Source organism: Chiloscyllium plagiosum, unplaced genomic scaffold (assembly GCF_037043375.1).
Source record: "Chiloscyllium plagiosum isolate Xiang-an unplaced genomic scaffold, Cpla_swu_hap1 HiC_scaffold_29, whole genome shotgun sequence".
Classification (NCBI taxonomy): domain Eukaryota; kingdom Metazoa; phylum Chordata; class Chondrichthyes; order Orectolobiformes; family Hemiscylliidae; genus Chiloscyllium; species Chiloscyllium plagiosum.
In genome coordinates, this window is record NW_028270167.1 from 12,587,696 (window position 1) to 12,613,387 (window position 25,692).

The 25,692-nt window shown below is 46.3% G+C and overlaps 1 protein-coding gene across 7 annotated transcripts in view; it reads right to left on the reverse strand.

Annotated features, from left to right (window-relative positions):
• LOC122540641 (E3 ubiquitin-protein ligase DZIP3-like) overlaps positions 1 to 25,692 on the reverse strand; it is a 119,139-nt gene that overhangs the window by 18,555 nt on the left and 74,892 nt on the right. For all 7 annotated transcript variants that reach the window (XR_015751972.1, XM_043676638.2, XM_043676635.2 and 4 more), the window contains 10 exons: positions 18,422 to 18,615; positions 14,825 to 14,896; positions 13,185 to 13,241; positions 12,355 to 12,419; positions 8,807 to 8,858; positions 6,576 to 6,686; positions 4,016 to 4,155; positions 3,723 to 3,791; positions 2,469 to 2,565; positions 1,261 to 1,364 (listed from right to left, as the gene is read on the reverse strand). Coding sequence is in view for 6 of the 7 variants with exons in the window: in XM_043676638.2 (XP_043532573.2) it covers positions 1,261 to 1,364; positions 2,469 to 2,565; positions 3,723 to 3,791; positions 4,016 to 4,155; positions 6,576 to 6,686; positions 8,807 to 8,858; positions 12,355 to 12,419; positions 13,185 to 13,241; positions 14,825 to 14,896; positions 18,422 to 18,615 (961 nt within the window). In the remaining variant the exon portion in view is untranslated. The remainder of the gene's footprint in view (positions 1 to 1,260; positions 1,365 to 2,468; positions 2,566 to 3,722; positions 3,792 to 4,015; positions 4,156 to 6,575; positions 6,687 to 8,806; positions 8,859 to 12,354; positions 12,420 to 13,184; positions 13,242 to 14,824; positions 14,897 to 18,421; positions 18,616 to 25,692) is intronic.

Consider the following 25,692-nt stretch of genomic DNA (forward strand, 5'->3'; position numbering starts at 1 on the left):
GGAGAAGTAGCTGCAAATGTGCAACAGGGTGACCACAATCTTAAAAAAAAAGAGTTTACTCAGTCTCTGCAATGTTAGCCCACTGTTATCTTTTGAACAAATATTGATGAACCCATAATTGATCTTCAGCATTAAAAAAAAAAATCGACCACTTCTAAAACCTTGTTTCTACCCCCTCCCCAACTTCAGAAGGGCGTGGAGTTATCAAAGTCAGGAAATACACAAAAAATAGCAAGCTTCCTATCACTGTAAACCCATTTTCTTTAAAAACATGACTTCCAGTTATTTTAAGCAACTTGGTTGGACATGTTATGACACACTTCCAGGGCATGCAGGAGTTGAACCCAGGCTTGCTGGTTCAGAGGTGGGAGCACTACCATTTAGCCACAAGAACCCCATCACATGGCTTCTACACTGATACATTCTACAAGTTATAGCTGGGTAATCTCCATAAACCTGTCAGAATTTCTGGTCTACACTGAGCTTTAGGGTGACTGGTGAATAGGACATTGAAATGAGTAGGGACACAATGATCAGTGTCAAATGCATGTCAAGTTTATGAAGCAGAGCATGTGGGTGACCAGCCAAGTGAGTATTAGGATTGTCACATCTGGAGAAGGCTGGTAGTGCTACAGAGGTGGAAATAGATGGTCTTAATAACGCATTCACAAACTCATCTCCCAGTCAAATATGACACCGGGGCTACGTATAACCTGGTTCATTTGAAATGAATTGAAAATTTCATTTTCAAATGAGCCTGCCTTTGTTTCTTTAGTTATTAACCCAGCCAATCCCACTTCATAGCAGAGGTCAAAAAGAATGACAAACGCAATAAAATCTCTGTCCTGTGGAGAGCCTATGAAACAAGGAGGGATAGCAGACAGAAGTCAGAAAAGTGCATTTACATCAAATAGAAATAGAAAATTGCTAGAGAAACTCAGCAATTCCGGCAGCATCCATGGAGAGAGAAACAGAGTTAACGTATCGAGTTTGATAGTATTCTTGCTCAGAACCCCTTCACAACCTCAGGACACCCAAAACTACTAAACCATCCACGTGACTATAAAAAACAAATCAAAATCAAAGCACTCTATATTTAGAGTCTCTGTTATAATGGACGCAGCAACATAATTTTAGCAATCAATCAAATCTAAGATTTTGTCATTATGATTTGCAAAGTGTTAACTATGTCACCAACACAACTATACAGACTCTGACATGATTTGCTCACAGTCTCACATTCGGCGCACACTCTCTTACCTCATCAGCTTCTGCCTCAAGCTGGACAGTTTCACCTCTCCTTCCTTTGCAGCTTGCTCAAGGAAAACAATCCCTTTATCCCGTCTGCCCTCCAGCACCTGAACCTGGAGGAACAACGAGAAAGTTGTGGTTCAGAAAAATTCAGGATGCAACCTCCCCATCCTTTCCTTCCACTGAATAAATCAGTCTACCAACATTTGATAGTTTGCTCCAGGTACATCACCCGATTCCCTCACTGAGCTTGGCGATTTATTCTGAGTCACTCTCTCACAATAATCTGTGTTTTATTTATTCTTTTCATCGAGAATGTCATTGGCTGGGCCAGCAGTGATGGTCTCCCCTAACTGCTGTTGTAAAGGTGGTGCTGAGGTGCCTTCATGAAGTGCTGCACTGCCATTGGAAAGCTGCAGGGTTTTGATCCAGCGACAGTGAAGGAACAGCGATATATTCCCACGTTGGGATGGTGTGTGACTTGGAAGGGAACCAGCATGGGGTGGAGGTCCCATGTGTCTGCTGACCTTGTCCTTCAGGTGGCAGTAGTCACACATTTGGAAGTGCTGTCTCGGGAGGGTTGCTGCCGCAGATGGTGCAAATGGTTAAAGGGATGGAGAGAGGGGGCCGATCAAGTGTCCTGCACAGGGCCAGCACCAAGCCTGCTGCTCTTCAGGTCTGAGTGGCTCAGTACCACCATGCATTTATCATCTGATTCAATGAGGAAATCACCCACAGTCAAATTTCAAAACTATTACAACAGGGGCATCTCCTTGCTTTTGCTACTAATGTTACCTGTCAGTGCTGAGTACAACGATTAGCGGGGAGCTGAGGAAAACACCTTTGCCCCAGATGGTTTTAGGGGTCTGTAAGTCACTGCCCAAAAGCAACAAAAGCTCTTGACTCATTTAAAAAGATGTCTGGACATGCACCTCCAAAGATACAGCTACACACCAAATGTTGGACAGTGGGGTTAGGCATGGCCGAAGGGGCGGATGGGGTGTTACGTTGACAGGAACATGATGGGCCAAGTGGCCTCTTTCTGTGCCACAAATTTTCTGTGATTCTACTAGCAGAGGAATGAAAGGGTGTAGCTACCTGTGGTTCTGGACATGCAAAACCTAAAAAGCGCAATTCGCATGGCAGACAGAGGGAGAGTAAAAGCAAAACACTTCACCAAAGTTAGCTGCAGTGACCAAGTCATGCTAAAGAATTACCTCCGCAGCCATTGCTCTTCTCATGGTCTCAATAAACTCATCTTTGCTTTTCGCTGATTGCCTCTCCAAACGAATTCTCTCCTGTGCCCACTGTTCTCTGCACAAACAGCATCACAATAGTTATGGAGTACAGTTCAGTTCTACTCACACAGAAACCAGCCTCGAAAATTAGCAACGTGCTCAAATTCATTTGCAAACAACTGCATTTGTGAAACAGCTCCCACTGCTGGTACAACACATTTCCTGCATGTAAATCTTTAACTGAGGACGTGTGTGTGTGTGTTTGTGAGTGAGTGAGTGAGTGAGTGAGAAAGAGAGAGAGAGAGAGAGAAAGAAAGAAAGAGAGAGGGAAAGAGAGAGAGAGAGAGAGTATGCGTGAGTGAGAAAAAGAGAAAGCACCAGCAGCCATGGAGCCACCCGTAATCAGACAGCAGAGGACAGTACAGGTACACAACCACACAGAGCACTGCAAGGAACGAAAGACTTGTAGTGTTTTCTTAGCATTCTTCACAACCTCACAATATCCAGGAGTGCTTTAGATCCCATGAAGGCAAGAGGAGGCAGTGACAACATCATAGGACCATATGTGTGAGCTCTAGGTCCCCATGTTCTGTTGACATGGGCTTGAATCCCACCACGGCTGTTGGCATAATTTGAACTCAATGAAAATCTGCAGCCGAATGGTGAGCGTGTCGATTGTCATAAAAATCCATCTGGATCACTAATTCCCTTTTAGGGAAGAAAATCTGCATATTTACCTGCCTGATCTATATGTGACTCCAGACCCACAGCAATATGGATGAGACTTAACAATTCAGGTTAAACAATCAATGTTTGCATAGCCAGCCACACCCACATCCTATGGACCAACAAAAAAAATTCTATGCTTTACTCTGACCTCGAAACAAGATATAAACGTCTCCTTTGTGTCTCTGGATGTTTCCACAAACACCATACGGTGCTGCTGGCTTAACTATCTTCCCCTATTTGACTGCCCCTCTTCCGAGTGTCTCCCTAGTCCTCTGAAAAGTTCTCTTCAATACAGTAACACACAATTTATATCCGTGCTTTACTGACTACAGTTCTCTCGTGTAGTGTCTAGGACCTGTCTACACACTTCTCCCCATCTCTCCAATCTGCTCTTCTGGCATTACAGCAGCGTCATCTGGTACGTCACCATCATCATTTACAGATTCCGTTTCACTACAGAGAAGACTGCCATCACTGCTGTGATGGAGGGAAGCTGGCACTCACTGTTCATGCTGGAAATGGTCCTTCTGGCTTTCCAGCTCCTGCTGCTGAGCCTGTATCTGTTTCTCAGACCTAGACAAGTAAAGAAAAAAAATCCATTTACACCTCTGGCTGCTTCCCAAATTCTAAAATGCCAAAACAAGCTGAGAACACAAGTCACTCACGCAGCTGGGGAGTGTAGTATTGAGCTTTGCACACTACAGACCCCAGTCACTGTAGCCTGGGTGCTCTGGCTAAACAGGGGGGTTGGGGGTGGGGGAGGGGGGAGTGGGGGGGGGGGGTTTAATCCTTCTTACTTCTTGATCAGTTCCTCTTTACTCTGGAGTGCATCTTGAAGAGTTTTGATTTGGTTCTGAAGAGCTTTCTTATCATTTTGTTGCACTTTCTGCTCGTTCTCCATTTCCTGTTTCAGCCTCTGAAGCTCTGCTGTTTGATGCTGAAAGAACATTAAAAAAAACCCTACAGTTCAAGACTGATCTCAGACTGACACGGCAGTTGAACCTCCAGTTCTCTCTGGCCGCCCCCTTTTCTGGCCACACAGAAACAAATGGCAATCATTTTTTTGTTTTAAATTTACAGCTAGGTGGCTTTCCCCCATCCCAGGCCTTGGTTCAAAGGAATAGTCCTTAGAACACAAAACATAACAGCGCAGTACATGCCCTTCGATGTTGCGCTGACCTGTGGAACCAATCTGAAGCTCATCTAACCTACACTATTCCATTTTCATCCATGTGTTTATCCAATGACCATTCAATAAATGACCTTGTTCTGGCTCAATCAGCAGCACTCACGTTGCTAAGTGTTCTAAGGTTCTGGGTTTGAATCCTGCTCCACTGCTCAAGCACAAAACATCAAGCTGACAGGGCAGTGTGCTACTGACAGAGTGCTGCACTTCCTTAACACCCCCCTGTTTTAAGGTTAGGTCGGTGTTCCCCAAACCGTTCCCAACTGTGACCCATTTCGAGGTTCAAGAATTGTTACTTCTCAGTGATGTCTGCGAGAATGGGTTGACATGGGGGTGGGGGAAGAGACTGAGAGAGTGGGGGCCTGTTACAGCAGGGATAACAGTAAAGCAAAACATTTCACCATCGCACCAGAGGGCCATCGGACTGCTATCACATCGGACAGAGACAACTGGTGGTGGTTTAACCTGAGGGAAAACCAACAGGGAAGAGGTTAAGGAGGATTCTTCATGGTAATCTTAACCAGTGAGGGAAGTCAACCCATGCTTTTGGCGTCACCCTCCATCACAAACCAGCCATCCAGCCAACCGACCCATTTCAGGCAGGGGTACGGCTAGTTTAACTCAGAGTTCCACAACAGTCATTGCTGCCTCTGACGCGCGCCCCCAAAGCTTCAGCTGCTGACCCCCACTTTGGGAAGTGCTGGACTAGTCATTAAACTGACATCACATTCACTACTCTTCCATCTGTACCATCTCATTCTCTATCCATTTAACGAGCAGAAATCATTTCTCCACGACCATCTGTCCAGAAATCTCAGGATTTTGAAAAATTTCAATCAAATCTCCTCTTCCAAGAACAGCATCCCCAACCATTCCAATCTTTCCTCATAACTGGAGCTTCTTCACCCCGGAACTTTTGTGAAGATTCTCTCAGAGTACAACGGGATTTTGGTCAGATGGGCCGAGGAGTGGCAGATAGAGTTTAATTTAGAGAAATGTGAAGTGCTGCAATTTGATAGGACAAATCAGGGCAGGACTTATACAGTTAATGGTAGGGTCCTGGGGAGTGTTGCTGAACAAAGAGGCAGAGGGGTGTAGGTGCATAGTTCCTTGAAAGTGGAGTTGCAGGTAGACAGGGTGGTGAAAGTAAGCATGTCTTCACAGGTCAGTGCATTGAGAATAGGAGTTGGGAGGTCACGTTGTAGCTGTACAGGACTTTGGGGAGGATCATTTTTGGAATACTGCGTTCAATTCTGGTCTCCCTGCTATAGGAAAGATGTTGCGAAACTTGAAAAGGTTCAGAAAAGATTTACAGGGATGTTGCCAGGACTGGAGGGTTGGAGCTATAGGGAAAGGCTGAATAGGCTGGGGCTATTTTCCCTGGAGTGTCGAAGCTCAAAGATGACCTTATAGAGGTTTATAAAATCATGAGGGGCATGGATAGGGTAAATAGCCAAAGTCTTTTTCCCAGGGCAAGGAGTTCAAAACTAGAGAGCATATTTTTAAGCGAAGACTTGAAAGTTTTAAAAGCGACCTGAGGGGCAACTTTTTTAAGCAATGGGTGGTGCATATATGGAATGAGTTGCCAGAGGAAGTGGTGGAGTCTGGTACAATTATAACATTTAAAAAGCATCTGGATGGGTACATGAATAGGAAGGGTTTAGAGGGATATGGGCCAAATGATGGCAAATGGGACTAGATTAATTTAGGATATCTGGTTGGCATGGATAAGTTGGAGTGAAGGGTCTGTTTCCATGTTGTACACATCTAGGACTCTAAATCGGGAGCAAACCTGCCAGTGGAAGTCAACTGAAAATTTCAAAGCAGGTTTAATAGCTTATACTCAGCAAGGTATAAAAAGATATGGAAGCAAGGTGGGTAAAATGAAGTTAAAGTGTAGGTCACTCAATCAAATTAAATAGCTGAGGAGGCTCATGGAACTGAATGGTTGAGTCCTACTCTCCAATTTTTATTTATATAGCATCTTTCATAACCTCAGTGTGCCCCGTTGCAACCCCTTCAGTTTGTATTTGAGCTGCAATATGATAATGATCAGATAGTTTGATGTCAGTCAAGAGATTACTGTCGGCCCATAAAGGAAACATGCCCTCTGCAGAGTGAGCCTCGTCTGCAGTAATGTGGAAAGTGGCTCCCTTTTCTACAGCACTGACCTTGTGACTGTCCTGCGTCTTTGCCTGCCGTTTCACCAGCTGCTCATACTGTGCGGTCTTCTCTTCACACAACAGCTTCCACCTTCGTACTGCAGCCTCCAACTCTGCAAACTAATAAATTACATTAATTACATCCCTATCCCCTTCCCATCAACCAGTCTCAGCAAGTTCACACAGTGAGGGGCCGAACCCGTTGGCTGGGAGGTTTTCAACTTGAAAATGGTGGGTGACTGCAATGAATCTCACTGCTCCCCAGAAATGTGGAGGGGATATGGTTCTGGTTTCTCTGCCAATTGCTACTGAGTGACTGAAGCACTGATTTGGTAGCACTGATTTGGTAGCAGCAGAACTGAACTGGGACTGTGCTATAGACAATAGGTGCAGGAGTAGGCCATTCTGCCCTTCGAGCCTGCACCACCATTCATTATGATCATGGCTGATCATCCTCAATCAGTATCCTGTTCCTGCCTTATCTCCATAACCTTTGATTCCACTATCCTTGAGAGCTCTATCCAACTCTTTCTTAAACGAATCCAGAGACTGGGCCTCCACTGCCTTCTGGGGCAGAGCATTCCACACACCCACCACTCTCTGGGTGAAGAGGTTTCTCCTCATCTCTGTCTTAAATGGCCTACCCCTTATTTTTAAGCTGTGTCCTCTGGTTTGGGACTCACCCATCAGCGGAAACATGTTTCCTGCCTCCAGAGTGTCCAATCCTTTAATAATCTTATACGTCTCAATCAAATCCCCTCTGTCTTCTAAACTCAAGGGTATACAAGCCCAGTCGCTCCAATCTTTCAACATAAGCTAGTCCCGCCATTCCAGGAATTGACCTCATGAACCTACACTGCACTCCCTCAATAGCCAGAATGTCTTTCCTCAAATTTGGAGACCAGAACTGCACACAATATTTCAGGTGCGGTCTCACCAGGGCCCTGTACAGCTGCAGAAGAACCTCTTTGCTTCTATTCTCAATCCCTCTTGTTATGAAGGCCAGCATGCTATTAGCCTTCTTCACTACCTGCTGTACCTGCATGCTTGCCTTCATTGACTGGTGTACAAGAACACCCAGATCTCTTTGTACTGCCCCTTTACCTAACTTGACTCCATTTAGGTAGTAATCTGCCTTCCTGTTCTTGCCACCAAAGTGGATAACCATACATTTATCCTATGACATGCCTTGTCCCATCAAACCATAATACAGGGAGTCTGGAGACTAAAAGAAGGAAATTACCATCCTCACTCAAAGGAGGCAAATCTTCAGAATTATCCAATCCAGAACTGCTGGATGAAAGAGATCAAGAGATTTTATTTTGGCCCCAAGTGAGCCAAGGGATTAAAGTAGATTAGCCATGATTGCATTGAATGGTATAACAAGTATAAAAAGTCAAATGGCCGCCAATTCTCACATGCTTATGAGATTATGGGACTTTTCTCCAGCAAGATCCTTTACAAAAGAGAAAGGAAGAAAAGTTGGTAAGAATATCGACTCAAAGGGAAAAAAAAAAGAAACATACTGCATCAGTGCACTGTGGCTGGCAAGTTACCTCAGATTATTGGAGGTGTTGCCATGGAGAAGGCACCAGTTTGTGACAATTGACAGTTAACTGCCACACTTTGTGTAAATGTTTAAATCAGGCAGGTTGACTGACGTCTCCCAAACACGGCCCTGAGAAATGAACCAGTGAACAGCTTTCACTTATTTTGTGAAGTTGAAGAAAAATTCTCTCCTGCTTCCTTTCTTTTACAGTCTTCCTCCCCCGGGTCCTGATTTGGGCTGGGGTACAGACTCACGAATGCTCTCCAGGACCTACATCCAATACACATTTCCCAGTGGCAGCTCCGCCCCACCCCTCCCCTGCTTTGGAGTGGGAGCTCCAGACGAGTTTATGATGTGTATTGGGATGGTATCAGGTCAGGACGATGATTCAGCCCTTACAGAGAAGGCAGGTATTTCACCAACCATCAATGTTTGGAACAGACTGGAATACTCCCTGCCAATTTGGCCCAAGTTTCTAAAAAATCTGATTTCTCACCTCTTTCAAGAATTCACACAGTTTCGGATGGGGTTGGGTGTGGCACATATCGCCATTACGTGTGCAGGACAAGTTAGACAAAGCAGAGAGTATTTTCCTCCATGTTATATTCAGGAGACCATTCAGCCCCTCATGCCTGTTGCAATACCTCACTCCGGCTATCAATCCATCCCACTCCCCCAATTTCATTCCTACCTCATTCTTCTCCCGGATTTCCTGCTGCGATATGTGGGGAATATCCTCCTCCCTGTCATGAAACACAAGATACACGCAGTATTCAATCTTTGGTCTATTTTCTGACAGAGCTAGCAAATAGAAAAAACGTAGCAGCAATGTCACTGGACAAGATACCCAGAAGCTGGATCAGTGGTGCTGGAAGAGCACAGCAATTCAGGCAGCATCCGAGGACAGGCAAAATCGACGTTTCGGGCAAAAGCCCTTCATCAGGAATAAAGGCAGAGAGCCTGAAGCGTGGAGAGATAAGCTAGAGGAGGGTGGGGGTGGGGAGAGAGTGGCATAGAGTACAATAGGTCAGTGGGGAAGGAGATGAAGGTGATAGGTCAGGGAGGAGAGGGTGGAGTGGATAGGTGGAAAAGGAGCTGGGCAGGTCGGACAAGTCCGGACAGGTCAGGGGATCGAGTTGCTGGAGGTTAGAAGCTAGGATGAGGTGGGGGAAGGGGAAATGAGGAAACTGTTGAAATCCACATTGATGCCCTGGGGTTGAAGTGTTCCGAGGCGGAAGATGAGGCGTTCTTCCTCCAGGCGTCTGGTGGTGAGGGAGCGGCGGTGGAGGAGGCCCAGTACCTCCATATCCTCGGCAGAGTGGGAGGGGGAGTTGAAATGTTGAGCCACTGGGCGATTTGGTTGATTGGTGCGGGTGTCTCGGAGATGTTCCCTAAAGCGCTCTGCTAGGAGGCGCCCAGTCTCCCCAATGTAGAGGAGACCGCATCGGGAGCAACGGATACAATAGATGATATTATTGGATGTGCAGGTAAAACTTTGATGGATGTGGAAAGCTCCTTTGGGGCCTTGGATAGAGGTGAGGGAGGAGGTGTGGGCGCAGGTTTTACAGTTCCTGCGGTGGCAGGGGAAAGTGCCAGGATGGGAGGGTGGGTCGTAGGGGGGCGTGGACCTGACCAGGTAGTCACGGAGGGAACGGTCTTTGCGGAAGGCGGAGAGGGGTGGGGAGGGAAATATATCCCTGGTGGTGGGGTCTGTTTGGAGGTGGCGGAAATGTCGGCGGATGATTTGGTTTATGCGAAGGTTGGTAGGGTGGAAGGTGAGCACCAGGGGCGTTCTGTCCTTGTTGCGGTTGGAGGGGTTGGGTCTGAGGGCGGAGGTGCGGGATGTGGATGAGATGCGTTGGAGGGCATCTTTAACCACGTGGGAAGGGAAATTGCGGTCTCTAAAGAAGGAGGCCATCTGGTGTGTTCTATGGTGGAACCGCTCCTCCTGGGAGCAGATACGGCGGAGGCGGAGGAATTGGGAATACGGGATGGCATTTTTGCAAGAGGTAGGGTGGGAAGAGGTGTAATCCAGGTAGCTGTGGGAGTCGGTGGGTTTGTAGAAGATGTCAGTGTCAAGTCGGTCGTCACTGATGGAGATGGAGAGGTCCAGGAAGGGGAGGGAGGTGTCAGAGATGGTCCAGGTAAATTTAAGGTCAGGGTGGAATGTGTTGGTGAAGTTGATGAATTGCTCAACCTCCTCGCGGGAGCACGAGGTGGCGCCAATGCAGTCATCAATGTAGCGGAGGAAGAGGTGGGGAGTGGTGCCGGTGTAATTACGGAAGATCAACTGTTCATACCCAGAAGACTGGGCTATGATTGGAACCATGGTGGTGGTGGTAGGGGGGTGGATTCCAACCCTATTTAAAATTGGAGGGAATTTGAACTCAGTCCCATGAGCTCAGATCTCACTAATGCAGCTGGGAATGTTAAATGCAGTTAACTGATAAACTTATATAACAGGAAGCGAGGTTGACTTTTGGTAGTAGTAGTGAAACTACTGGATTGTTTTAGGAATCCATTTGATCATGAATGATCTTTAGGGAAGGAAATCTACCATCCTGACCTGTGACTCCAGACCCACGAGAACGTGGCTAGCTTTAATCTCCCTCTAAATGGCAGAATAGGCTATTCAGTTGGGTTCAAGAACTCAGCTCCTCAAGAGCAATTAGGGATATGAAATAAATGCCAGCCTAGCCAGCGATGCCCACACCTTATGGATTCATACAAGTTAAAAAAAAAGGGAATAACAGAGAGGAGTCAGTACAGAACAAGTCAGTCTCGATTGGGGTCACTTGTTGCCAGACATACCGGTGTCACGGTGGCTCAGTGGTGCTGCTGCGTCACAGTGCCAGGGAGCCTGGTTTGATACCAGCCTCAGGAGACAGTCAGTGTGGAGTCTGCACATTCTCCCTGTATCCTCCCACAGTCCAAAGATGCCCAGGTTAGCATGGATTGGCCATGCTAAATTACCCACAGCGCCCAGGGTTGTGCAACCTAGGGTCAGCACGGTGGCTCAGTGGTTAGCACTGCTGCCTCACAGTGCCAGGGAGCCAGGTTCAATTCCAGCCTCGGGAGACTGTCTGTGTGGAGTTAGCACATCCTCCCAGTGTCTGTGTGGGTTTCCTCCAGATGCTCCGGTTTCCAGCCACAATCCAAAGATGTGCAGGTCAGGTGAACTGGCCATGCTAAATTGCCCATAGTGTTCAGGGGTGTGTACGTTAGCTGCAGTAGTCAGGGGTAAATGTAGAGTAATAGGGCAGGGGAATGGGTCTGGGTGGGTTACTCTTTGGAGAATCGGTGAGGACTTGGTGGGCCGAAGGGTCTGTTTCCACACTGTAGGGAACCTATGGATTAGCCATAGTAAATATTGGGTTATTGGGATAGAGTATGGAGGTGGGTCTCAGTGGGATGCTCTTTGGAGGGTCGGTGTGGACTTGATGAGCTGAACGGCCTGCATCCACATTGTAGGGATTCTATAAAGCAGAGGGCAGATTAAAGAAAGAGTGTTGAGTGGATGGGATCCATCCACAATGCCCAGGCAACAGCACTCTATAAACCCTTTCTACCTCTTTCAATGCCCCAGGAAAGGCCAATTACTGCTGATTTCAGATTGAGAAGTACAAGTGATTTGCAGGTGATGATTAGGTTGGCGCTTGGTGAAATGTTGCTCACCTTTTGGAAGCAGCATTACAAGCGGCTCTGCCAACACCGAACAGCGCAGACGTCAATCCCAGTGCTGACGGTCCTGCCCTGCTCACTACCTGGGAGAAGCTAATGGCTACCAGCCTTGGATGGGCAGAGGGAGGAACAGGAGAATGGAAACCGTGCTCAGTGTCCATGGGCAGAAGGTGGGGGAGGCCAAGAGGAGATCAAGCAGATCCCGCTGGGCAGGACCCACTTCCCCATTGGAGAAGACTCTATTAGTGTCCTTCCCTGGGCCCCAGGGGAGTCAAGGTACATGGGGATGGGGAAGATACTGGAGCAGCGACGGAAGATCAGCCATGATGGTCATGAAAGATGGAGGAGATCAAAGAGGACATATGGCCTTCAATTCATGCCCGACTTTTGTGTGCATGCATGCGCTGGGGGGGTGGCTGTCCAGGACTCCAAAACACATGACGCCACGTTCCCCCCCACCACAACAGCTTCACTTCCAGCATCATCATTACGGAGATTCACATTGAAACTATAACTTAATCTTGGCAGTGGCTGTCTACCTCACTACAGTTAGTCTACCTGTCCTCATCCGCAGTGCTCTCCACATCCTTCTCACTGATGTTCTCAACATGATGGATGGCCTTCTGGTGAAGAAAAAGCGTGAGGGAAAGAAAAAAGGTATTTTATTTTTAAAACAATAATTTAAAAGCATAAAGGTACAGTGAGGAAGAGCTCCCTCTGATGACCGAGTGAGTAAATGCACAGCCCAGGATCCAGTATTAACCCAGCTCCATGCAACTTTATTCCTGCCCAGAATCAGCTTCTCTCGCTCACTCACGGGACATGGGTGTCACTGGCTGTGCCAGCATTTATCGCTCATCAATAACAGTCCTTGGGAAGGTGGTGATGAGCTGCCTTCTTGAACTGCTACAGCCGATGTATTGGAGATACAGGGCTGTTAGGGAGGGAGCTTGACCCCAGTATTGGGAGGTCCAACTGACCTCAGTACCTGCAGGCCAAGTCAGAGGAGCAGACAACGCGGCAGAGCCTCTGCTCCTTGAAACTGTGTCACCTCCGTCCATCGCTGGCCACATCTGCCGAGGCTCTGTGCTGTGCATCACCCTCCCTGAAACACCACTCTTCTTTCTTAAAACCCAGCTCTGTGACCAAGATTTGAGTCACCTTACTATGATATCCCCTTATCGGTTCAGTCCCAGTGATGTTTTACTCGGTTCATCCCGTGTACACACTCGTCCACTGCACTCACTGTTTCAAGTTGCATTTAACAAAGAACCACTTGGATGAACAGAGAGAGAAAGCATTGAGTCTCCTTCCAATTGTGGCCCAACACTACACAATGACTCGCAGAAGACAAGGGAAACGAGGAGAGAAAAATAAATTGAAAGTACCTTTCTCCCTTTGGTTTTCTTCTTCTTTTTCCTCCGGCTGACCTTCTGGGGGTCATTCTGCAATTCAAAATTGAATTTTTATGTAAAGATTAAGATTCTGTCCAATAAAACAGAATCGTGGGCGGCACGGTGGCACAGTGGTTAGCACTGCTGCCTCACAGCGCCAGAGACCCGGGTTCAATTCCCGCCTCAGGCGACTGACTGTGTGGAGTTTGCACGTTCTCCCAGTGTCTGCGTGGGTTTCCTCCGGGTGCTCCGGTTTCCTCCCACAGTCCAAAGATGTGCAGGGTCAGGTGAATTGGCCATACTAAATTGCCCATAGTGTTAGGTAAGGGGGTAAATGTAGGGGTATGGGTGGGTTTCGCTTCAGCGGGTCGGTGTGGACTTGTTGGGCCGAAGGGCCTGTTTCCACACTGTAATCTAATCTAATCTAATCTAATCTAAAAAAAAGGGTGGAATATAGCAGAAGCTGGAGGAGTGATAAAATAAGCAATGAAAGGACCCTTGATGCTATTGTCTTTAAGGACTCAATTGTCAGCCCCCAGTAGGGCAGGGATCAGAGTCGGCGAGGGTTAAGGATAGCGACAATGGCCTGGTCATAGGTTACTGAGATGTACAGCACGGAAATAGACCCTTTGGTCCAACTCATCCACGCCGTCCAGATATATCCTAACCTAATCTAGTCCCACTTGGGATGGAAGATGGGAAAAATATTGTGGCTGTTAGAGCTGTTCCTTTTTTTGAGGTATTTTGACGCCTGACCCACCAAGTGCCCAACTCCAAGAGTCAGGGCCCAGTCTAACAGCTCAAAGGCAGCCTTCCAACCATTAACCAGAAGAGGACAGTGTTGCAGATAAACCCAGAGGCCTTCCCTCGTGGCCTAACAGCAGCTACCACCAGGAATGTCTTCAAGGGCTTTCCCAAGGGTGACAAGGCCGCAAAAGCAATTTAAACTCTCAAATAAAACCAAAGAGGGCGTGGCACCACCATCCTGAAGGTCCCTGTCCGTCTCTGACCTTCTGCCGCTGGAAGCTGAAAGGGCTCCCAGAGTGGGAGGGGGAGGCAGTAAAGGACGGCAGCCTTTCTCACAAACTGAATGATATCTGGACTTCAGGGGTTAAAAGTTACGAGGAGAGATTGTTAGGTCTGTTTTCTCTAGAACTTGGAAAAGTTAAAGGGTGATCTGATCGAAGTTCCCGGGATATTTTCAGGAAACAACCGGGTAGGTAAACTGTTTTCACTGGTTGGAGATTCTAGAATTAGGGGGCATGGTGCGACAATTAGGGCCAGACTGTTCAGGAGAGATGTTTGGAAGCACTTCCACACACGAAATGGTGGGCGATGTTTGGAATTCTCTTCCACAAATGATGGTGGATGATAGATCAATTGTTGATATTAAATCGGAGATCGATAAAGTTTTGTAAAGCAACAAAGGGATGTGGGCCAAAGGCAGGTAAATGGGGTAAGGCCACAGATCAGCCATTGAGTCATGGACCAAGCTTGAGGGGCTGAATGGCCTACTCCTGTTCCTATGTTCACAGACAGGAAAGACAACTAAGAGAGGGCCTACCCAAGATCCAATCCCAATTGCCCAAAGAGCTACCATGACCCAAGGATTACAGGACATTCGACTGACTCACCGAACTGTGTGACTCCGATGGCCTCGAACTTCCCTCCACTTTCCCCGCCACTTGCGATGAGGTTGAGACTTCCTAGGAGATTGACAGAATGGGTGAGCTCTCTTGGTGGTTCAGTGAGTTAATCCTGGTAAACACAGGGGAGCCCTGGAAAATTCCAGGGTAAATTCCCCCAAAGACAAAGGCCAAGGCACTTGAGACAACATGTCACATTCTTAAAACAAAAAAAACACAGTTGAAGATCACAGTGGATCAGGCAGTATCCATGGAGAGAGAGCAAGCTAACGTTTCAAGTCTAGATGACTCTTCATCTGAGCTGACGTGAAGTGTGGGGGGGCAGCATTTATGTAATAGTAGGGATGGGGGTCAATTCTGCATCCAACTTCCAGACTGGAATGAACAGACACTATGTGTGCTCTCCCCCCTCCTCCCACCCCAGTGGGACTGTCTCCTCTTCCCAGTCTGGCAGTTAGATACACCATTGTTCTGCCATTCTCACATTCCGATCACTTAATCTGCACTATCAGCATCTTTTCTCTGCCAGCACTCTCCACCCCACCATCACCCCCACATTCCCCCGTAACCGTTGCGTAAATAGTTCACACTTCTTTTCAGCTCTGATGAAGAATCATCTCAACTCTAAACGTTCTCTCGCCATGGATGCTGCCTGAGTCGCTGTGATCTCCAAAGTAGACAATCAGGAAGTTGGAAGAACACAGCAAGCCAGGCAGCATCAGGAGGTGGAAGAGTCAACGCTTCGGGTGTAACCCTTGAGGAATTCCAGAACCGGTGACTTCTCCACCTCCTGATGCTGCCTGGCTTGCAATGTTCTTCCAGCCTCCTGCCTGTCTACGTTGGATTCCAGTATCTGCAGATGTTTTTTGTCTCCACTGTGATCTCCAGCATTTTTTGTTTTCAGTACGGATTCCAGCATCTACTCCTACATCACACATGATGTAGGCTCCCTCATGATCCACAAACAGGAAGGCAAAAAATAAAATCAACTGTGGAATGGGAGGTCAATATGAAACATGTCCTGGGCCCAGCGTCACCCCGGTGTAGGCTCGACATCCAGCAGGTCTCAATGCTGATTCAAAGGCTTTCAGGCCCACCATGAAAGGAAGCCTGTACTGTGCGCAAAATAGTCTCTCATCGGCGATTTCTCAAGAACTAACCATTTCATGGTTAGATTTTAAAGGTATGTGGCTTACCAGTAAATTTACAAGTAAATAATACTCAAGTGACACATACTGGTCCAACGCATCTTGTATACATCAAAATGGATCTTCAGTAGAACCAGTACATTAGTTTTCATCCATTTCTGTTATTTCCTTTCAGCTGGTTTTACCAGTCAGTCAATGAAGACAAGCACGAAGGCTCTTCAACCTAGAACTCCAGTCGGAAGTCCAGCAACTTTAAAGCTGCAGCAGAATGTGCTGGCAGGAAAATGTGGGACAAGTTCCTAAAAGGGATCTTTTTTTAATTCACTTATGGGATGTGGGCTTCACTGGTTGGGCCCAGCATTATTGCCTGTCTCTAGTTGCCCTTGAGGAGGTGGTGGTGAGCTGTCCTCTTGAACCGCTGTTGACCCACCATGCCCTTAGGGAGGGAATTCATGAATTTTGACCCAGTGACTGTGATAAATTTTCAAGTCAGGATGGTGAGTGGTTTAGAGGGAGACTTGAAGGTGGTGATGTTCCCATTTATCTGCTTCCCTTGTCCTTCTAGATGGAATTGGACTTGGGTTTGGAAGGTAATGGCCAAAAATAGATTAGATTAGATTAGATTACTTACAGTGTGGAAACAGGCCCTTCGGCCCAACAAGTTAACAATGACCCTCTGAAGACCAACCCACCCAGACCCATTCCCCTACATTTACCCCTTTACCTAACACTACGGGCAATTTAGCATGGCCTATTCACCTAACCTGCACATTTTTGGACTGTAGGAGGAAACCGGAGCACCCGGAGGAAACCCACGCAGACACTGGGAGAATGTGCAAACTCCACACAGTTGCCTGAGGTGGGAAATGATACCGGGTCCCTGGCGCTGTGAGGCAGCAGTGCTAACCACAGGTGCCACCATGCCGTCCAATCTTTGGTGAATTTCTGCAGTGCATCTTGTAGATAGGAGCAGCATTGTGTACTGAGCATCGGTGGTGCAGGCAGTGGATGCTTGTGGATGTGGTGCCAATCAGGCCGGCTGCTTTGTCCTGGATACTTCAAGCTTCTTGAATGTTGTTAGAGCTGCACTTATCTAGACAAGTGGGGAGCATTCCATCACACTCCTGACTTGTGCCTTGTAGATGGTGGAAGGGTAATGGTGAGTCAGGAGGAGAGTTACTTGCCGCAGTATTCCTAGCCTCTGACCTGGCCATGTAGTCACTGTGTGTATACAGTAAGTCCAGTTGTGCTTCAGGCAGCCCCCAAGATGTTGATAGTGGGGGATTCAGTGATGGCAGCTCCATTCAATGTCAAGGGGCAGTCGTTAGATCGTCTCTTATTTGAGACGATCATTGTCTGGCATTTGTGTGGCACCAAAGTTAGTTGTCAGCCCAAAGACTAGACATTGTCCAGATCTTGCTGTATTTGAACATTGACTGCTTCATGGATGCTCCTCACTCCACCTTTTGTGATGTTTGAAATAAAAGCAGATCCAGCATCCACAGAGGGGGACACCTCAGTGAAATCCGTAGGTGCAGCTATAGTTGCCTGGGGGACAGGGGATGCATTTAAGCCTGGCACGAGGGCTGGTCCATCCATGGTCTGCTGCCAGGTGCCTACCCATTGGTGAGCATACTGTCCCTACTGCAGTGGGCGGGGGTGGGGGTAGGAAGGTGGTGGAAGACATAGCTTCACCTGCATCATTGGCCCCACCCACCACTACCACCGGCAAAAACTCCTCACACGAATCATCGGAGGCAGGTGTCTGCCCCCACCGTCTCTGTCACAATCCAAATGGGCATGATTGGTGGGAATCGAGGTTATACAGCATTGGAGGGTGCAAGGAGATTGAAGAACAAAAGGGAGTTAATTAAAACTGAACACGTGTACACAGTCCATGCTGCTAATGGTAGTGCAGACTAACAAGCCCTGAAAAACTAGTGGAATCCCAGTCTAGACAGAGATGTATTCCCCCATTACAGTAACTTGCCCCTTTATGAGGCTGATTGACCACTTTTGCAGCTCCAAGCAGTGGGTATTTTTAAAAATTTGTTCATGTGATGTGCACATTGTCAGTTCAGCCAGTATTTATGGCCCATGCCCGATTACCTGAAGGGCAGTTAAGAATCAACCACATTTGCTGTGGGTCTGGAGTCACATGTAGGCCAGACCGGGTGAAAATGGCAGGTTTTCTTCCTTAACAGACATTAGGTTGATTTTTATAACCAATAGACAGTGGCTACACAGTCGCCATCGCACAAGATGCTTCTTTTTTAAAAAAATTCAAATTTCGCCACCTGCCATAGTGAGAGTTGAGCTAATGTCTTCTGAAAATAACTCTGGTTCTAGATTACTAGGCCAGTGCCACTACCACATTGTTACACCTCCACCTCATGTTTTAGAAGCCTCTGAATCAGGCCTGAAAGTTTCCACCTACCTCTTCGGTCATATCTTGCTCGGGTCCACTCTGAAGGTCTCGCCCCGGGCCCGGTTCCTTGGTGGTTTCCTGTTGGCTCTTCTTGTTGTGGGTGGACATGTCATTCAGCTGCTTAAGGTTATCCTTCACGGCCGGCGGGGACTCTGTTTTTCTCTCGCCCATTTTCACAACCTCCATGGGTTTAGCCCCCATTTCTGCAATATGTAAAAAAGAAACCATTAGAGGAATCCTGGGGCTTCACGATTAGGCCCAGCCCCTCCCGTTCATTCAGAATGGAGGAGTCAGTTTTAGAAAAAGCAAAACATGGAAATGCTGAAGTCACACAATGGATCAGTCAGCATCCTGGAAGAAAGGAAAGGACAGATCAATAAATACATGAGCACCATTACAGGGCTGTCCAGAATCCACAGGATAGGACAGGTGGGGGATCTAGAAAAGAGGGAATTGTGTGGGAAGTAAACATTCCACTGCAAGAGTTACTCAGGTCAATCAGATATGTCTTTCTTGTAAAAGGAGCTGGGAAATGGTGGATGATGTACATGAACTACCTCAGTGAGACAATGAGAAAGGCAGAAAAAGATACACAGGAATAAAAGAAACCACACCTGCAGAAAATCGAAAATCAAAATACAAATCAGGATTAATGGTGTATTAGTTCAATTGTTAGGGAGCACAAATGAAGGACATTGTTTTATTAAGAACTTATGAAGGGAGACTGAGGCACTAGCACCCATTTTATTGATTCTTTGAAGGGCCTGTTTTTGAAGTTTTGTTTGCAGTTCATTTCAGTGTTCTTCGAGCTCCCACAACCACTGGGCTGGTGTGCATAATCAGTCCCTATAACCTAATTAAAACTCAGACGTTTCCTTTTGGGGATTTTTTTTTTGTTACGTTCCATTTTGAAGTGGCTGTCAACTGTTTATTTTGCTGAACTTGCTTTGATCAAAATAATATAGAGGAAGGCTGATGATCTCAGTCCCTATTTTACTTGTTTGAGACACCCGCTTTTGTTCAGCTTCAAGCTACTGATCTTGAGAAGTGACTAAGTTGGGAGAACAATCCTTTTTTGGGGGGGATGGGAGCCGGGGGGGTGGGGGGGTTGTTTATGGCCTGGTCAAGGTGATGATAAACAGGTCCTGGCAGAGTAGTAAGACATGCTTGTCTGTATCTCCTCTGTGGTTATGTTAATACCCGGGTGTCTTTGGAGAGTGAGTGTGCATTGTCCATGGATACATTTCAGGCCATTCACCAACAGTTTGCAGCGTAGGGGTTGGCACGTCTAATCAGCTGCCATAACCTGATTCTAAATCAAGTTTGTCAGCTTTGCTATTTGCTTTTGTTACAGTGCTCCTTTAAAAGGACTATCACTTCTTTAGTTAGTTTAAACTGGTTTAAAAAAACAATTAATAGGAGAGAGATAAGGAGACAGAGACGCAGACAGAGAGGGGGGAAGAGGTGGAGAGAGATAAAGAGACGCACAGAGAGAGACATAAAAGTGTAAAGACAGACTGGGCAAAAGATTGCAGTTGGTTTCTTGTGGTTAGTATACCCATCTATCACATGTTCAATTCTCTAACAGGGTTCCCTGAAGCCGGTTTAACTTGGCACAATTTGGTTTAATTCACGTTTCATTGTTTTAATCTATTTATTAAAACGTTGTATCCAGAGGTGTGTAAGTCTGAGCAGGTTGATTAGAAAATATATAACTCACCAGGAGCCTGTTCATGAACTCTGTTGGTGTGGAGACACTGTTGCCCTGGTGCTGCCAGACAGTTTTAGCTAACTAAGAAACTCAGTTTTTCTTACTGTCTGCCAGAGGGGTATTGTAGATATATTTACAGATTCACAACCAACCTATGTGGCCACAAAATAACACAGCTTCATTCATCCTGAGAGGGGAGTTGAACCTGGAGCTTCTGAAGCAGAAGTGAGTATGGATACTACTAGGGGAGAGAGAGAGAAAGAGAGAGAGAGAGAGAGAGAGAAAGAGAGAGAAAAAGAGAGAGAGAGAGAGAGAGAGAGAGAGAGAGAGAAAAAAAAGAGAGAGAGGGAGAGAGAGAGAAAGAGAGAGCGAGTGTCATAGAGATGTACAGCACGGAAACAAAGCATTCAGTCCAACCCATCCATACGATCAGTTACCCCAACCCAATCCAGTCCCACCTGCCACTACCCGACCCATATCCCTCCAAACCCTTCCTATTCATATACCCACCCAGATGCTTCTTAAATGTTGCAATTGTACCAGCCTCCACCACTTCCTCTGGCAGCTCATTCCATACACGTACCACCCTCTGTGTGAAAAAGTTGCCCCGTAGGTCTCTTTTATTTCTTTCCCTTCTCACTCTAAACCTACACCCTCTACTTCTGGACTCCCTGACCCCAGGGAGACGGAGAGGGAGAGGGAGAGGGAGATACAGAAACACAAAACTATTCCTCGAGTCTGAGTGATGGCCTGAGAAAGACTAACAAGGGGAAGCCTGGTGTGAATCAATGGAAGTCAGAACAATAAGACAGGAGCACAGTCTGATCTTGTGTATAGGAAACAAACTAAAAAGTGAAACTGAAGGAAAATATTTAAATGTACAATAATGAAACACCTCTTCAAAAGAGAGGAGAGACTTCAATGTAGTTCACTGAGGAACAGCAATAATTCTGACTGACCTCAGAAAGGGGCTTGGTCTGAGAAATAAACAAGCACAAAGATGACCTGTGCGCGCTGCCTATGATTAAAAAGAAAATACTGATATTTATACAAAACCTTTTCACAAACACCAATGTGCTCTCACAGCCAATGAAATACTTTTGAAGTGTCGCCACTGTTACAATACAGGAAAATTCTGTAGTTAATGTGTGCACAGCAAGCTCCCACACAAACAGTAATCTGATAATGTCCAGGCAAGCTCTTTTTAATGAGGTTGACTGAAGGATAAATTTTGGCATGAACACCGAGGATAACTCCCCAACTCCTCTTTAATGTAGTGGCCTCACCTTCTTTCACAATCATCCAAGGAGGCAGACAGGAGCCTTGGTTTAACGGGTCACCTGGAATATGGTACCTCTGCCAGAGGGTTGCCCCCTCAGCATTGTGTTCAAACCTTTGAATAGAACATGAACCCAGAAGCTAATGACTCAGAGAAGCGTGTCTTACTAAATGTGCTGCGGCTGACCCTGAGGCTTCTAAATATTTTGAAAATCTGTGTATATAAAAGGTCCAAATTCTACAAGTTTGAGACAGATTTGAACCCTTGGTCTATGGGAAAGCCATATTGTGGAATCTATAACTTTAGGATGCTCCCCTCTCCTTCTGGGGACAATTCCATCCAGGAATTGTCTTGCCTCACACTGAGGCTGACATACTATATTCCAAGGCCTCACGGCAGAACACAATTCAGGAGGGGGAATCCCAGATTATTTATTACACTATATGGCCATTCGGCCTACTAGTCCATATTAGTGTTTATGCTCCACTCCAGCTGCTACCCATTTTTCTAACTTTATCACCGTCACCTTCTAATCCCTTCTCCCTCATACAGTCATCGTGTACCTCAATGACATTTGGTTCAACCACTTCCAGTTGTGATGAGTTCTGAATTATCACCACAGTTTGGGTAAAGGAGGTCCTTCTGAATTCCCAATTGGATATATTGGTGATTATCCCATGTCAGTGGTCTCAAGATTCACTCCTCTCCCTGACAGGAACCATTTGTTCTTCTGTTTCCTCATCACTCATGCTAATGTATCCATTCTCTGCTCTTAAAGGGACCAAATGTTTACTGGAGCAACCTCCTAACCTTCTGATGCAAAGATAAAATTTTCCTCCGGTGATCTGAAGGCTCACTCTCATCAAGGTTTTAGACAAGAACTTTCGAAAGCTGGTTGGAGGCAGATGTTCGCAGGTAAAGGGGCGGCTGGAAAATGTGAAGCCTTCAGAAATGAAATAACGAGAATCCAGAGAAAGTACATTCCTGTTAGGGTGAAAGGAAAGGCTGGTAGGTGTAGGGAATACTGGATGACTAAAGAAATTGAGGGTTTGGTTAAGAAAAAGAAGGAAGCATATGTAAGGTATAGACAGGATAGATCGAGTGAATTCTGAGAAGAGTATAAAGGAAGTAGGAGTATACTTAAGAGGGAAATCAGGAGGGCAAAAAGGGGACATGAGATAGCTTTGGCAAATAGAATGAAGGAGAATCCAAAGAGTTTTTACAAATACATTAAGGACAAAAGGGTAACTAGGGAGAGAATGGGGCCCTCAAAGATCAGCAAGACGGCCTTTGTGTGGAGCTGCAAAAAATGGGAGAGATACTAAACAAGTATTTTGCATCAGTATTTACTGTGGAAAAGGATATGGAAGATATAGACTGTCGGGAAAGAGATGGTGACATCTTGCAAAATGTCCACATTAGAGGAGAAAGTGCTGGATGTCTTGAAACGGGTAAAGGTGAATAAATCCCCAGGACCTGATCAGGTGTACTTTAGAACTCGGTGGGAAGCTAGAGAAGTGATTGCTGGGCCTCTTGCGGAGATGTTTGTATCATCGATAGTCACAGGTGAGGTGCCGGAAGACTGGAGGTTGGCTAACGTGGTGCCACTGTTTAAGAAGGGTGGTAAGGACAAGCCAGGGAACTATAGACCAGTGAGTCTGACGTCGGTGGTGGGCAAGTTGTTGGAGGGAATCCTGAGGGTCAGGATGTACATGTATTTGGAAAGGCAAGGACTGATTAGGGATAGTCAACATGGCTTTGTGCATGGGAAATCATGTCTCACAAACTTGATTGAGTTTTTTGAGGAAGTAACAAAGAGGACTGATGAGGGCAGAGCGGTAGATGCGATCTATATGGGCTTCAGTAAGGCGTTCTACAAGGTTCCCCATGGGAGACTGATTAGCAAGTTTAAATCTCACGGAATACAGGGAGAACTAGCCATTTGGATACAGAACTGGCTCAAAGGTAGAAGATAGAGGGTGGTGGTGGAGGGTTGTTTTTCAGACTGGAGGCCTGTGACCAGTGGAGTGCCACAAGGATTGGTGCTGGGTCCTCTACTTTTTGTCATTTACATAAATGATTTGGATGCGAGAATACGAGGTACAGTTAGTAAGTTTGCAGATGACACCAATATTGAAAGTGCAGTGGACAGCGAAGAGGGTTACCTCAGATTACAACATGATCTTGGCCAATGGGCTGAGGAGTGACAGGTGGAGTTTAATTCAGATAAATGCGAGGTGCTGCATTTTGGGAAAGCAAATCTTAGCAGGACTTATACACTTAATGGTAAGGTCCTAGGAAGTGTTACTGAACAAATAGACCTTGAAGTGCAGGTTCATAGCCCCTTGAAAGTGGAGTCGCAGGTAGCTAGGATAGTGAAGAAAGTGTTTGGTATGCTTTCCTTTATTGGGTCAGAGTATTGAGTACAGTAGTTGGGAGGTCATGTTGCGGCTGTACAGGACATTGGTTAGGCCACTGTTGGAATATTGTGTGCAATTCTGGTCTCCTTCCTATCGGAAAGATGTTGTGAAACTTGAAAGGGTTCAGAAACGTTTTACAAGGATGTTGCCAGGGTTGGAGGATTTGAGCTGTAGGGAGAGACTGAACAGGCTGGGGCTGTTTTTCCTGGAGTGTTGGAGGCTGAGGGGAGACCTTATAGAGGTTTACAAAATTATGAGGGTCATGAATAGGATAAATAGACAAAGTCTTTTTCCTGGGGTCGGGGAGTCCAGAACTAGAGGGCATAGGTTTTGGGTGAAAGGGAAAGATATAAAAGAGACCTAAGGGGCAACATTTTTCATGCAGAGGGTGGTACGTGTATGGAATGAGCTGCCAGAGGAAGTGGTGGAGGCTGGTACAATTGCAACACTTAAAAGGCATTTGGATGGGTATGTGAATAGGAAGGGTTTTGCTGGATATGGGCCGGGTGCTGGCAGGTGGGACTAGACTGGGTTGGGATATCTGATCGACATGGACGGGTTGGACCGAAGTGTCTGTTTCCATGCTGTACATCTCTATGACTCCTTTAAGACAATGTTTAAAACTGGCCTCGTCAACCAAACCTTTGATCGCTCGTCCTAAAGTTTCCTTAAGTCAAACAAATTAGATTAGATTAGATTTAGATTACATTACATTACATTACAGTGTGGAAACAGGCCCTTCGGCCCAACAAGTCCACACCGACCCGCCGAAGCGCAACCCACCCATACCCCTACATTTACCCCTTACCTAACACTATGGGCAATTTAGTATGGCCTATTCACCTGACCTGCACATCTTTGGACTGTGGGAGGAAACCGGAGCACCAGGAGGAAACCCACGCAGACACGGGGAGAACGTGCAAACTCCACACAGTCAGTTGCCTGAGGCGAGAATTGAACCCAGGTCTCTGGCGCTGTGAGGCAGCAGTGCTAACCACTGGGCCACCGTGCCGCCCACAAATCAAGAAGCTTAAGTGGCCACCTGGCCCTTTGAACCTGCTGCATCATTCACTAAGCTCCCAGTTGATCTGATCACTCCACATTTCTGCCTACTGCTGACAATGTCTCACTTCTTTGTTCAAGAAACTAACTATCCCTGCCTTAAATATATTCAAAGACTCTACTCATACCATTGTCTTGTGAGGAAAGTTTGAAAGTCACAAAACGGAGGTAAAAATTATCCTCTCCTTGGACTTAAGTAGTCAAGCTCTCATTTAGTAACAGCAACCCCTCCCTAGTTCAACTCTTAGTTAATAGAATTGTACGTGTCTCAGTGTCTAATTTTGTTTGATGAGCACCCTGGGATGTTTTACCTCACTAAAGCACTATATAAATAGAAGTTACTGTTGTCATCAGGCCCAGCCCTTCAGAAATCAGCTCTCAGAATTACCCAGCGTCTTCTTTGTTTAAAACTGACCCATTCTGCATTCACCTTCCAAAAATAAGGGCTATTAAGTTCCTAAGCAGGGGATTACATAACGTCAGAAATAGTACAAGGCAATCCGAGATATCATGCAAAGAATTTCAGCTACATCACAACAACAGCTGGTTAATTCCATCAAATTAGAATTTTGGAAGTGGTCAAGTACATTTTTTCTTAAAAATCGAATAGAACCGGAGTCTGAAACTCTTAAGGGATGCGAAGCCAGAGCTCTCAGATTACAAACTGAAAATCGACAACAGCAGGACACCCTGAACAAGGGCAAAATAAAAAAAAGGAAATTTCCTTTACTCACTAAAATGTAAGCTTGAATATAAAGAGATGCAGAAAGTGGACCTGAAGTTGCTCAGACCACTGAGTATAGGAGTT